This window comes from Ochotona curzoniae, unplaced genomic scaffold (genome assembly GCF_017591425.1).
Source record: "Ochotona curzoniae isolate NIBS_2020 unplaced genomic scaffold, NIBS_Ocur_1.0 scaffold_2453, whole genome shotgun sequence".
Classification (NCBI taxonomy): Eukaryota; Metazoa; Chordata; class Mammalia; order Lagomorpha; family Ochotonidae; genus Ochotona; species Ochotona curzoniae.
The window spans coordinates 4,531,875-4,545,672 of NW_024467094.1; the positions used below are offsets into that span (position 1 = coordinate 4,531,875).

Here is a 13,798-nt window from a genome sequence, read left to right on the forward strand (position 1 = left end):
AACCAGATTGCAGGAATTAGCTGCACGTAAAGTATCGTAATATCCTATGAACTAGAACTAGAACTCTTCCACCTTTTTAAGTAACTAACAAAGGCAGTGGAAGATGGACCATGTGCCTAGATCTCTACACCCACATGGGAGACCAGATGGGGTTCCGACTCCTGGCTCTGGCCTAGCCTAGCTACATGGGGCGGGGGAAATCTCCTAGCGGCTCAAGTCCTCACCTTGCACACACCGGGATGCCATATGGGACCAGGGCCTGGTGTGGTGACCTAGCGGCTCAGGTCCGCTAGGTGGAAAATCTCTCTTTCTCCATCTCAATATTTTTCAAATAAGTTTTTTTTTTTTTTTAAATAAAAAAAAATCGGGGCTATGGAAAAGGGATTAAAGGAAGATAACTAGCTAAATCAATAAAGTCAGAAATTCAAATGAGCGGAGAGCAGGGAGACAATGCAAACTTAGTCCAATGAATCTAGTGTTGAACAAAAAGGGCGGAGTCAGTGGGGATTATGGAAAATGCAGAGAAACCATCTGCCAGCATGGAAGCCATTCTTGAGCGCCAGGAATTATAGGCAGGACCTTAGGATTGTAGATAAATTGGCCAGAACCCAGATTTTTACATAAGAGCTCCTGCTGTTTTAAATAGTGGCAATTAATTCAGTGGTTTGCAAATACTATGTGTGGGCCAAGTAAGATACAACGAAGCCACAAGGTAGCAGGCTGTGATGGGATCTCAACAATCAGTCGACACAGATGAAAGGATTAAAAGGCGACTGTCGTCTCTGAGAAGGCTTTTGCTACTCTTTGTTTTTTAACTCTGAGTGGTTTTACTTATTTTAGGTCGAAGGGAGGGAAGAGGAAGAGCAAGGCAAACCAGGAGAGGAAAAGAGATCCAGAGAGAGGATACATATATTTTTAATTTATTTGGTTTTTGGAACATCAGATTCACAGAGAGAAGGAGAGACAGAGAGAAATATTTTCTGTCTGCTGGCCCATTCCCCAAGTGGCCTCAACAGCTAGAGGGAGTTGAGTCGATTCAAAGCCAGGAGCCAGGAGCTCTTCCAGGTCTCCCATGTGAGTCCAGGGTCCCAAGACTTTGGGCTGTTTTCGACTGCTTTCCCAGGCCACAAGCAGGGAGCTGGATGGGAAGCGGGGCTGTTGGGGTTAGAACCCGGCATGCAAGGTGAGGATTTTATTCACTGAGTCATGGTGCTGGGTTCAACAGGGAATATCTTATATGTACTAGTTCATTCTTCAAATGTTTGTTGTAGCCAGGGCTGAATCAATTTGATGCCATGACCCAGGAACTCATTCTGGGTCTCCGAAATGGGTGACAGGGGTCTACCACTTGAGTAATCGTCTGCCGCCTGCCAGGATGTGCGTTAGCAGTAAGCTGGAATGGGCTGGAAATGGAGCCAGACTTGAACCAAAGGATTCCTGTTTGGCCTATAGGATATCCCAGTGGCTCCTGTACCACTGCTCCGATCCCCACACCTTACCTACTTTTATTACCAAAGTCTATTACCTAGAGATAACCTAGGTACCATGTCCACTACCTAGAGATGACCTCTACTTTTAACATCTTTTAACATCTTTTTTTTTCTTCTATATAAATCATATTGAAATTCTATCATGTAGTTTTTTTTTTTTAATGTACTTTCCGGGTGCAACACAGTAGCCTAGCAGCTAAAGTACTCTCCTTGCATGCACCGGGATCCCATAAGGCCACCGGTTCATGTCCCAGAGGCCCTGCTACCCATCTAGCTCCCAGCTTGTGTCCTGGGAAATCAGTAGAGGACAGCCCAAAGCCTTGGGACCCTGCACCCACATGGGAGACGTGGAAGAGGCTCTGGGCTCCTGGCTTTGGAGCAGCTCAGCTCTGGCCATTGTGGCTGCTTGGGGAGTGAATCAGCACACAGAAGATCTTTCTTTCTCTGTTTCTCTCTGTATATTTGACTTTACAGTAAAAACATAATAATAGGGCCCAGTGTGATAGCGTAGTGCTTAAAGTCCTCACCTTGCTCGCACTGGGATCCCATATGGGCGCTGGTTCTAATCCCAGCAGCTCCACTTCCCATCCAACTCCCTGCTTGTGACCTGGGAAAGCAGTGGAGACGGCTTAAAGCCTTGGGACCCGGTACCTGCGTGGGAGACCTGGAAGAGCTCCTGGCTCCTGGCTTCAGATTGGCAGTAGCAATGGCCATTGCAGTCACTTGGGGAGTGAATCATCGGACGGAAGATCTTTTTCTCTGTCTCTCCTCCTCTCTGTATGTCTGCCTTTGCAATAAAAATAAATAAATCTTAAAAAAAGGAAACATTCCATGTAAAAAAACATTCTCATTCAGTATTCCAAATATAGGGGGGAAATGTATTTTTTAAAGATTTATTTATTATTATTATTATGTTTTTTTTTTTAAAGATTTTAAATTTTTTATTGGAAAGGTGGATGTACAGAGGAGGAAAGACGGAGAGAAAAATCTTCCATCCAATGATTCACTCCCCAAGTGGCCGCAACGGCTGGTGCTGAGCCAATCTGAAGCCAGGAGCCAGGGGCTTCTTCCCAATCTCCCATATTGGTGCAGGATCCCAAAGCTTTGGGTCGTCCTTGACTACATTCCCAGGCCACAGGAAGGGAGCTGGATGTGAAGTGGAGCTGCCGGGATTAGAATTGGCACCCACATGGGATCCCGGCGTGTTCAAGGTGAGGACCTTAACCGCTACACTATCACACTGGGCCCTACGTGGAATGTTTCTAACGCCCTAAAAATAAGATATGTATGTGTGTCTATGCAAGTGTGTGACACACACATGGAGGGAGGGAGGGAGAGGCAGAGAGAGGAGACTGAGGAAGGCTGGCAGTGAACTTGGAGGCATATAGGGAAGAGGTTTGTGGCTGTGGGTATGTTGCCACGTGGCTCATCTCCACTATCGTTAGTAGGCCGTACCATCTTGAGACGTTGATAAGCATGTGTACAAACAAAGATGGAGAGGAGGTTGTTAAAAATCATGAATACATTTTTTTTTTCTTCCAGAAAATATTTTGGCAGGCAAGAGGTGGCTTCCTAAGGTAGCCAAGTATTTTTAAGATATTCTTGTTGCTTTTGCAGGTTGAGTGGGCCCATCATGTGAATGTTGGCTACTGACAAGGTATAAACATTTTGAAAACATCCCCTTCGCACCAACTGTTCCTTTAGTTAAAATAACTTGAGTATAGAGAGTCTTTGAAAAGACAAATCCTTGTTACACTTTTCTGGGAGAATTTGAAGACTATGAAAACTGTGGGGAGGCCTTTTCCACCTGGGAACAAGAATGGGATGTGCCAGTGTTTCGCACGTGGTGTACCTCGAAAGGAGCCAAGGTTATGGTGATAATCACCAACCTAGGGCCATCTGCATTTATAAACCAGAAGAGGTTAGGTACTTCACTAAAGTATCATTTTTAAATAGAGAGACTGGGTCTTTGAAGTCACAGACTTTCATCTAACGATCAATAAGACCACTCAGGTGAAGCACTCGACATGCCTACAATCTCACTTTTCACAATTCATAAAACCCTCTTCATCTTCATTTGTAGCAAGGCTCTTTATTTTCCTGGAATGCGCGTGTGGAAATTAAAGATGTGGAAGGAATTGTTTGGCTTGAACTTGGCCACAGTCTGTGCCTGTGACAACACATGCAACCCAAAGAGCTAGGAGAAGAGGTCAGGTTTAACAGTCACGGACAAAGTCCCAGGGGCTGGTCCCTGAGCTCTTGCTTTGCCTGCACAGTATCTCTTAATTCTTCCAAAGACTCCACAAGCAGGTGTGATACAAGGAAATATGCCCATTTGGATGGGATCTGAAACTGAATGGACAGACCTTTAGCTGCTATGCCATCTCATAGGATTTTGTCTCTCACCTTAGTAGGATGGATTTTAACAGGAGAGGCAAAGTTCAAGGGAAATCTTCTCTGCCAGACAGTGTTAAAATGGAGATCCCTCGGCCCTGGTGCAACGGCTCAGTGGCTAAATCTTAGCCTTGCACGCACTGGGATCCCATATGGGTGGCGGTTCATGTTCTGGCTGCCCTACTTCCCATCCAGCTTCCTGCTTGTGAGCTGGGAAAGCAGTAAAGGAAGGCCCAAAGCCTTGGGATCCTGCACCTGCATGGGAGGTTGTGAGTCCTGGCTCCTGGAATCTGATGGGATCAGCTGTGGCCATTGTGGACACTTAGGGAGTTAACCAAGGGACAGAGGATCTGTCTCTCTGTCTCTCCTCTCTGTAAATCTGCCTTTGCAATAAAAATAAATAGTCCAAAAACATAAATTGGAGATTACCACCACCATCCTCCAATTCTTGGTGAAGCAGTAATATCTATGTGGGATTTATAAAAGCTAATAATCCTTACACATTTATGTTTATGCATAAGGGATTACCTCCTAAACTACAGTCTACAACTTGGTTTTCACATTTTCATAATGCAATGCAGATAGTATAAAACATGTTTATGGTCAAGTTGGACATGACTCTAAGTCCAACTTCCAACTCATTAAGAATGAGGCTGGCAGATGGTCACAATTTGAAGACACTTCAAAAGTTCATGGAAAAATGAAATTAAAAGATCAGTTTATTTTGGTCTTCCCCCAAACTGAAATCTTTGCATAGCTTTTCCTCATAAATATGCATTTTCAAAAACTTGTTAAAGACTCTTAGTATGCATTAATTTTTGCATTACAGCCTACTTACAAAACTGTGTTTCCCATGAACATTTTGGAAGAGCTATCTTAGGTTCAGGAGGTAAAGGAAGAGAGATAAAACCTACATCTCAAAGAGGAAAAAAGGAAAGACATTCTTTTCCCTTTTGCTTTTAACTAGCAAATGTGCAGAATGTTAAATGCAGTTTGTGTCTCATAAGAAGACAGTTGGCTCCACAGATAAGACTGCTCATCTATTTTATGTAGCTGTCATCTTTTCTTTCCCCAGAGGCAAAGGAGAGCATTTTTTAGGACCAGCGTTGTAAGCCAATGGCCCAGGGGATTTCAGACTGTGATGCAGAAAGTGGACTTTCCTGACACACGGGACCTTGGGTGGAAATCATGAGAAGGGCTATGCAGAGGCAGTGGAGGGACCAACAGAAAGGCCCTGGATTCACTCACAGAGATCTTGGCTTTGATGGCTGCCAGCTTCTCCTGGGCAGCTGTGAGGTCCATGGTGGCTTTACTCAGTGCTTGGCGCTTGGGTTCCACATCACAGAATACCTCGTAGAACCTCACGATGTTGATGACCCATGAGCAGAGGCCCGCAGCCGCGTAGGACTTGGTGGCCACGAACTCGGGATTGAACTCAGGGTCTTGCAGATACGGCCTGATGGCTTTGAGGCAGTTCTCGTGGATGTTCTCTTTGTCGAAGTTGAGGAGGGCATCCAGGAAGCTGTCCACTTTGGCCATGGTGACCTTCGCAGCCTTCCAGCTCCGATCCTTGGGCACCTTGCCCCCAGGGGCCATGAGTGCCATCACTGCGGCACTGACATTGCTGACAGCCTGGGGTGGGGCCCCAAAGGACTTCAGCTCTGTCAGGTTGGTCTAGGGAAACAGAAGGAAGGTCATGAGAAAAAGGTGCATGAGCGTTCCCTGTCCTCGGCCACGGACAGAGTTAGGCTCCAGAGTGAACTGTTGGAAAGGGCTGCTCGGAAGCCTGCAGCCACGTTCTGAATTTTAACTACCATGACTCATCAGAGAAACCAAAGCTACTCCGCAGTGGCTCCAGTCTTTCCTGAATGGTTAGCTGAGACTCAGCTATGTTCTTTCAGCGCTCTGACTCTCAGTCCATTAGAAACACACAATTATTTCACATTCAACTGCAAAATGTAAGGATGCCAACCTACTCTGAAATATGCAGCATGGCATGAATAAAAGATATGGTTATTATAAATTAATTTCCATCTTGGATTGAAGAGAATAGCACTGAAATCCAACTAGTTTCTTTCTTTCTTTTCTTTTCTTTTTTTTTTTTTTTGCCTTTAATTAAACTGCTTTGTTCCATGAGCTCATTCTAACTTCACTTGACTGTCCTGATAGCAAAGTGGCTTTTTTTTTTCTGCCAAGAAATAATTCAGACAGCAAGTGCCAGGTATAGCCTATGAGTCAGCTGCCTCTGCTTGGCCTAAGATTTGTCCTTTGTTCCTAGGCTGCACTTGCTCCAGAAGGATACGGCTGAAAGGTTTGACCCTGGCACATCACTTTGACTTCCCAGGCCTTGGTGTGTTTGCCTACAGATCCGGAGCTGGCGGATCCACAGAGTGTGAAGTCATGTGAAGTTATGCCATGAATGCCTTTGACGTTGATTGAATTCTGGCTGAGAAGTGTACATCTGACATACCACCTGCTTAGGGATCTGGTTTGGTGAGGGGCTTAGTTCTTTTTCCAGATTAACTTCAGGTGCCATGAGCCTAGACATTCATGAGCACAGGGGGATTGTTTCCGGCCCCTAATAGAGGTGTTGAGGGAGATGCCCAAGAACTTGGGTCATTTTCCCTTGCCTTCTCAGGTAGGTATATTACTAGGAAGCTGAATCTGAAGCTAGGACTTGAACCAGATCTCTGATAGGGAATGCAGCAGGATCTCTCTGGTTTTCAGGTCTCCACATTCATGGATTTCTCAGCTGCGCACCAGATTCTGCATGTTGCAAAGCACACAGCCCAACTCTGACCCTGAGACACCTTGTCACCATACTCTAATTGCCTTCCGTCAGGATGTCAACGTGCCAAGCTCATCCCCACCCTAGGGGCAGCTGCCCAGGCCCTTGCACCTAATTCATCTGCTTGACTGATACTTCCTCATTCCCCACCCTCCTCAGAAGGGCTCTACCCACCAACTTCTCTTCCTGAGTGCTTTCCTGTCCTAGCCTCATGATGATTTCTTTCAGAGAAATGACTGCACTTGGAAATGATGATCACTTTTTGCGTGTTGACCTTTTATACAAGTATTTCTCTTCTTTCAGAAAACGGGGAGGGACCCTATCTATATAGTTAACCATGGGGACTCTGGGGCCAAGAACAGAAAGAGACAGAGAGGGCAGGCGTGGAGCCAAATCAACCAACACCTGAGTTGCATTCTCCCTCCCTACAATCACCTCCTGATGCTCACCCTGAGCAAGCTTGTAGGAAGCTGGAGGGCAGAAAGAGCTACGGACACAGTTCCTGCAAGGCAGCCTCCCAGGTCATAGGGAAAGCAGAATGCAGGACACAGAGTGAAGAGAGAGAGGAATAGATGGTTCACTTCCAGTAGAATTAAGGAGAACTTTTTAGTCCATAAAGAAATGCTTGTCCCTTTCCTCCTATGTGGTATTTATTTCTCTGTTAAGTGTTACGATATTTTGTGATCTATAGGTCTAAAGGTTCTTATGGAATCTTTGTTATCCTTTTTCGAAAGCACATTGTTCTTTGTTTCCATGCTTTGAAAGATGTTTTGCCTATGTTAGGATGGGTCTGAATGCTTATGTAAAGCTTTCTGTAAAGAACTGTTCTGTTCTTTCCATTCAATGAGTATATACATACTGGTCAGCATCCAGCAAAAACAAAGATGAAAATGAGACTTGCTCATGATTTTATTAAACACAGATAAACATGGCAAAGATACTTGAAAAAGTTCACTGAATGTAGAATTAAAAAGTTTATTCTGATGTAAAACAATTGTGAAGATAGATGTAATTTTTTTTGGTAATATGCATTGTTCATAAATCTTTGGGGCACCTGTGCATTGATTTCAAAATTTTGTGTGAAATGTAAACTTATCCTTGAATTCCATTTCCTATGAACATTTTGATGAACTCTGGTATTCATATCTTGATGTGGCTCATTCAGGAGCTTTTGTAAAGTCTCTGTTGATGCATTTATATCCAGATATATATGTATATGGTGTATATATACATATGTGCATATATGCATATATACCTATTTACATATGAGAGGTCTTCAGAAAGACCTTGAAAACTGTATGTTATAAAGAAGTTATATATGGATTCCAAATTATTTTTGTTTAAAATTAATTACTCTTAAATTTTAGCTTTCCACAAACTTTTTAAGGTACTCTAATAAATATGTGCATACATCATATACACAAATATATGTACATACACACATATACATATGTACACACACATACATATCAATCCCTGTTACTTTCAAATATTCATTTTCAGTAAAATTGCAGCCTGTTTGCACTTCATTGCTTTTGTAAAGCACAAATTTTAAAAAAGCAATGCACAGTTTTCTCTCATTTGAATGTGTCATAATTTATCTTACTCCATGTTGTTATAAATTTAGGTTATTAATCTTAAATAGTTGGTTAAATTATATGCACTTGAGAAAATTAAGAATCAAAATGGATTTCAGTTAGACTTACATGTAATTGATAAATTTGTGGAGCGACTTCATCTTGAACCAATTAAATCTTCCACTACAAAATCTTGGTTATGAATGATGAATATAGATGCAGATACATACGCAGCTACAAGCTTATTCACTTTTTATGATCTTCAGTAAGATGTGCATCTTTCTTCACAGTTTCAACAAATTTCTTTACACTTATTTGTACCTTATGTTTTGGTTGTTATTTTGAAAATATATTTTCTGCTGTATTATTATGACTATTTGGAAAGTATTGCATTTTGTGATTTTATAATAAATCCTCATCTTTTCCCTTTTATTATATTTTTGTAACATTTGTGAATAATGACAATACATTTATATTCTATTTCACAGCACTCATGTAATTAATATTTTCATCTATTATTGCAATTGGTCAGGAATTTGGGATAACTTTTCAAATAATGGTGAATATTGGGGTTGTTGATTGTACCTTTTTTGTGTTGATGGGGATCTCTTTAGTGTCCCATCTTTTGGTAGGATATGTTCATCTTGGGTTGGGTTTAATGGTCATCTGCTGGCAAAATATCCAAATATTCTTTTATCCCTGCTTTATGACAGGTTTCAACAGTAATGAATTTTGGCATTTCTCAGGGGCTTTCTCCTTTGAAGTAGGTTTGGGCATGGTCGTGTGATTCTACTTGTTAGATCAGTCTAACTAGTTGGTGGAACATTTTTGTCTAAGTAAATATCTGGGTTTCACTTGCTAATATTGTACATAGGTGTTTTACATTATTCCTAAGTTACATTAATCTGCGGTTTTATCTTTTACTATATCTGTCATTTTTAGTATGAATTTACCTTATAGCAGAGGCCCCTGAGAAGTGTTGTAGGAAAGAAGCTTGTCTGTGACTCTAGAATCAATATTTTTTTCCAATGGCATCTATTTTTACGTTACCTTTTAAGTTAAAAATTAAATGACAGATGGAGAGAAAATGCCAACTATATATGCTGAAGAATTAATGGCAAATGCTTATACTTGTCAATCAGTAAGAATATGGGAAACTATCCTATGTCTAATCTCTTTAGAATAAAATCATTTAAAACAAAAGCAAAGCATGTTTTATTTATTCATTGAGTAGAAATGATTGAAATATCTAAGGTTGGCAAAGATGAGGAGTTAGCAGTCCTCCGACCTAGGAATAAGAACTATTTTGGCTAGGAATTTTACAGCACATACTAAAAAAATAAACTACATTGTGTGGCATTCTCCTTTGTCTCGGTAAGAAACACCATCAAAGCAATATATGAAAAACCCAATGACAGCATCATTCTGAACGGGGAAAGACTGGAAGCTTTCCACTAAGATCTGGAACTAAACAAGGATGTCCACTTTCACCACTGCTATTCCATATAGTATTGGAAGTCCTTGCCAGAGCTATTAGGCAAGAAAAACAAATTAAAGAAACTGAAATTGGAACTGAGGAATTAAAATTATTCTTGTTTGCAGATGACATGGTTCTCTACATAGGAGAACCAAATGATTCAATCAAGAGACTACTGGAACTCATAAGAGAATTTGACAAGGTAGCAGGACACAAAATTAATGAACATAAACCGGTGGCACAGAAATAACTCTATGGCTGAGAAATAAATTGAACTATAGGTCCCTTTAAAATAGCAGAGAAGAATCTCAAGTATCTTGGGATTAACCTAACCAAAGATGTGGGAGATCTCTACAATGAAAATTTCAAAACATTAAAAGAAAAAGAATAAGACCTGAGAAGATGGAGAAACCTACCATGTTCCTGGATCAGCAGGATCAACATCATTAAAATGTCTATATTACCAAATGTAATACATGGATTAAACACAATCCCAATCAAAATCCCAGCAACATTCTTCTTAGAAACAGAAAACTTGGCAGAAAAGTTCATCTTGAAACACAAGATACCATGAATAGCCAAAGCTATCCTGAACAATAAAAAATCAAGCTGAAGAAATCACAATTCCAGATCTCAGGACATACTACAGAGCAATGGTCATCAAAACAGTCTGGTACTGATACAGAAACAGAGAAGAAGATCAATGGAACAGAATAGAAGCATCAGGAGGGAGTTTACATATGTACAGCCAATTAATCTTAGACAAGAGAACTGAAAATAATCCATGGAAAAGTCTGGTCTCTTCAACAAATGCTGTAGGGACAATTGGATAGCAGCCTAAAAAGTAAGAAGAAGACCTCTACCTGTTACCTTATACAAAAATCAGCTCTAAACGGATGAAGGACCTACATCTGTACCCAGAAACCATCAAACTGTTGGAGGAAAATATAGGAAACACTCTCCAAACATAGAAATTGGGAAATATTTCTTAGAAAAGTCACCACAAGCACAGGCAGTCAAAGCCAAAATAAACAAATGAGATCACATCAAACTAACAAGCTTCTGTATAGCAAAGGAGATGAACAACAAAGTGAAGGAGCAACCAATGTAATGGGAGAAGATCTCACGCTACACAACTGATGGGGGACTAATATCCAGGATTTACAAAAAGTTTCTGAAACTTAGCAAAAGGAAAACAAGCAGTCCTGTGAAGAAATGGGTAAAGAAAGTGAACATACGTTTTCAAAAGAACAATTTCAAATAGATGTAAGAAAAAATGCTCAGGTTCTCCAACTGTCAGGAAAATACAAATGATAGTCACAATAAAGTTCCACCTAACTCCAGTGAGATTGGCCTGAGTTCCGAACTCTATCAACAACACCTGCTGCAGTGGATGTGGGAGTGGAGGCCAGTACAACTACTATGGAAGTCAGTATGGGAGTGGTAAGAGAACTGTATTATAGCACAGCTATCCCATTTCAGGAAATATAGCCAAAGGAAATGAAATCTGCATATGAGAACGGGATCTGTAATCCTATGGAAACAACCTGGAAGCCCATCAAAAGAGGTGCGGATAAAGAAACTGTGGTACATCTACTCCATGGAATACTACTCACCCAATTAAAAGAATGGAATTCTACCATTGGCAACCGAATGGTCCCAACTAGAGACCATTATGCTCAGTTAAACTAGTCAATCCCGAAGGGACAAATATAATATGTTTGCTCTGATATTAGGCAACCTTCATGTAAAATACAATATCAGTAGGCCTTTCAGTACTGTTTTTGCTATATCTCAGGTGGTTTGATAATTTTGTTTTTATTTTCATTCATTCAAAAACATTTTTGTTTTTCTTACTAATTTCCTCCCTGACATATAGGTCATAAAACAGCGTCATTTACTTCAGGATGGTGTCTGGTATTCTTTTTCATCTCTTCACTGACACACTGGTCATTGTGTAGCATGTTATTTAACTTCATGTTGTTGTAAATTTTCTATTTTTCTTTCTGTTGTTGTTTTGTTTTATGGCTTTTCATTTAAGGGGATGTATAGTAACTGTATAATAGAGACTATCACATACAGATGTGGAGACAGAATGCCAAGTGCATCTCTTTTTACAAATCAAAGCTGGAATCCCAATGAAACTGCTGCATGTATCTTGACAATAGGATGTTGGACTCTCTGCTCTTATCCATGCCTACAATGTCCGGATACACTTACATAGCAGAATGATGGACCTGTAACTGATTATCAACGACTATACTATTGTAACGACGTGGAGGAAATTAGTAGGGAGGGGGATTTGGGAAGGGAGAAGGGAAGTCCCAAAACCTAAAGAACTGAATCAGGAAATAATAAGATAAATAAATTAATTCAACAACAACAACAACAACAACAAACTATCACAAACTGAGAAACTCAAAACAACATGGTTTGCTGGTCTTAAGTCCTAGAATCAAGGTTTTGGCAGGGCTGGTTTCTTCCAGATTAGGAAGAGTCCCACTCTCCACCCAGCTTCTACATTTCCCCCTCTGCCTCTATCATCAAACTATTATTATTATTATTGATTTTTCTGTCTTTTTGATGGACCCTTGTGATTGCATTTAGACCTAGGATAATTTGAATGTTCTTCTCATTGCAAGATTATTAACTTATAACTTCAACATCAGTTTTGCCCTGTGAGGTAACGATCGTGTTCTGGCCGTTAGGGTATGACTCTCACAGTGGAAGGGGAAAAGGCACAGTCTACCACACTTTTCTATCGAGCAATCATATTTACTTACTAGAGAAAACCTGCATGTATGCAATAGAAATGTGTGTAGAAGAATATATGCACTAGAGGAAAAACTTCAAATACTCAAGAATAGATGAATAAATAAACTATCCTGCAATTATGACATGGAACACAACGAAGCATTAGATAAGAATTTTAATGTATGTACTGACATGAAATGATATTATTTCAACAGGGAAGATAAGATTTCATTTATAGGAGATCAGGCAAGATTTTTCTTGTTTTTTCTTGTTCACTTAGTATAAGGTTCTCTAAGTCTGATTCACCTTCTTGAAAACGGAAAGTTCTCATTCCAAAAAAAAATTTGAGTCTCATATCTTTTTCTCTTTCTCATACACACAATGAGGGGTAGGGAAAGAGCAGAGTGGGAGAGGGCCAGGTGCTGATAGAGACCAGGACTCAACCTAAGACCCCCACACGGTAGCAGTAATCCAACTGTTGGGCTCTCACGGCCTTCTCCTTGGGCGTGCGCTAGCAGGAAGCTGGAGTCAGGACTCCAACCCTGATATCCTAACTGCTACACTAAATGCCCACGTTAAGATCCCATTTAAAGATTTAATGCTATTCTTCTGTGTTTGTTGATCATCAACATTATCTCTATATTCCAATGTTTCTAATCGATTCACCTATCAACAGACTCAGGGAGGTTCCATTTTTTGGTTATTGTGAATAATATTGCAATTGTGACAATACAGGTATCTCTATAACGTGTAAATTTCATCTCCTTGGTCATGCTTCTGAATTACTGGGTCACACAATAGTTCTACTGGCAATTTTTTAATGGCTTTCCATACTGTTTTCTATAATGGCTGTACCGATGTACATTCTCATTGATAGTAAACAGATATTCCCTTTTCTCTGCACCTTTGCTAACCGTTACTATTTATGCATTTATGCAAATATAATGCATAGAGGACTTGTTGAAATAGCTACACCCCAAGTTATTTTAGGCATTACTTTCAGAAAAGAGCTAAGCTGGTATGGAAATTGAAGGTGGCTTTATATTTGAGCCTATACATTCTATACTGTTTGAATTATTTTTAATAATAAAAATGCCACTTTATGTTATTAGTGTCATAAAAATGTTTCCTGTGCAAATTCACAGAAAATAAACAGAAATCCCAAGCAGCTCTGTGGAGGGAAAAACAAGACTATGACAGTGCAAGATAAACCATTCCTAAACTAAGGCAGGAAAAGTTATGCTGGATTTATTTCAGTATCGCTATAAAAGCAAAATAAAACTGCCAAACTGGAAGCAAAATGTGCAGACACTTACTA

At 40.4% G+C, this 13,798-nt stretch overlaps 1 protein-coding gene across 1 annotated transcript in view; it reads right to left on the reverse strand.

Moving 5' to 3' along the window:
* The window catches only part of DNAH9 (dynein axonemal heavy chain 9), a 283,503-nt gene that overhangs the window by 64,507 nt on the left and 205,198 nt on the right, over nt 1-13,798 (reverse strand). The window contains exon 50 of the mRNA XM_041000388.1: nt 5,133-5,558. Coding sequence (XP_040856322.1) covers nt 5,133-5,558 — 426 coding nt within the window. The remainder of the gene's footprint in view (nt 1-5,132; nt 5,559-13,798) is intronic.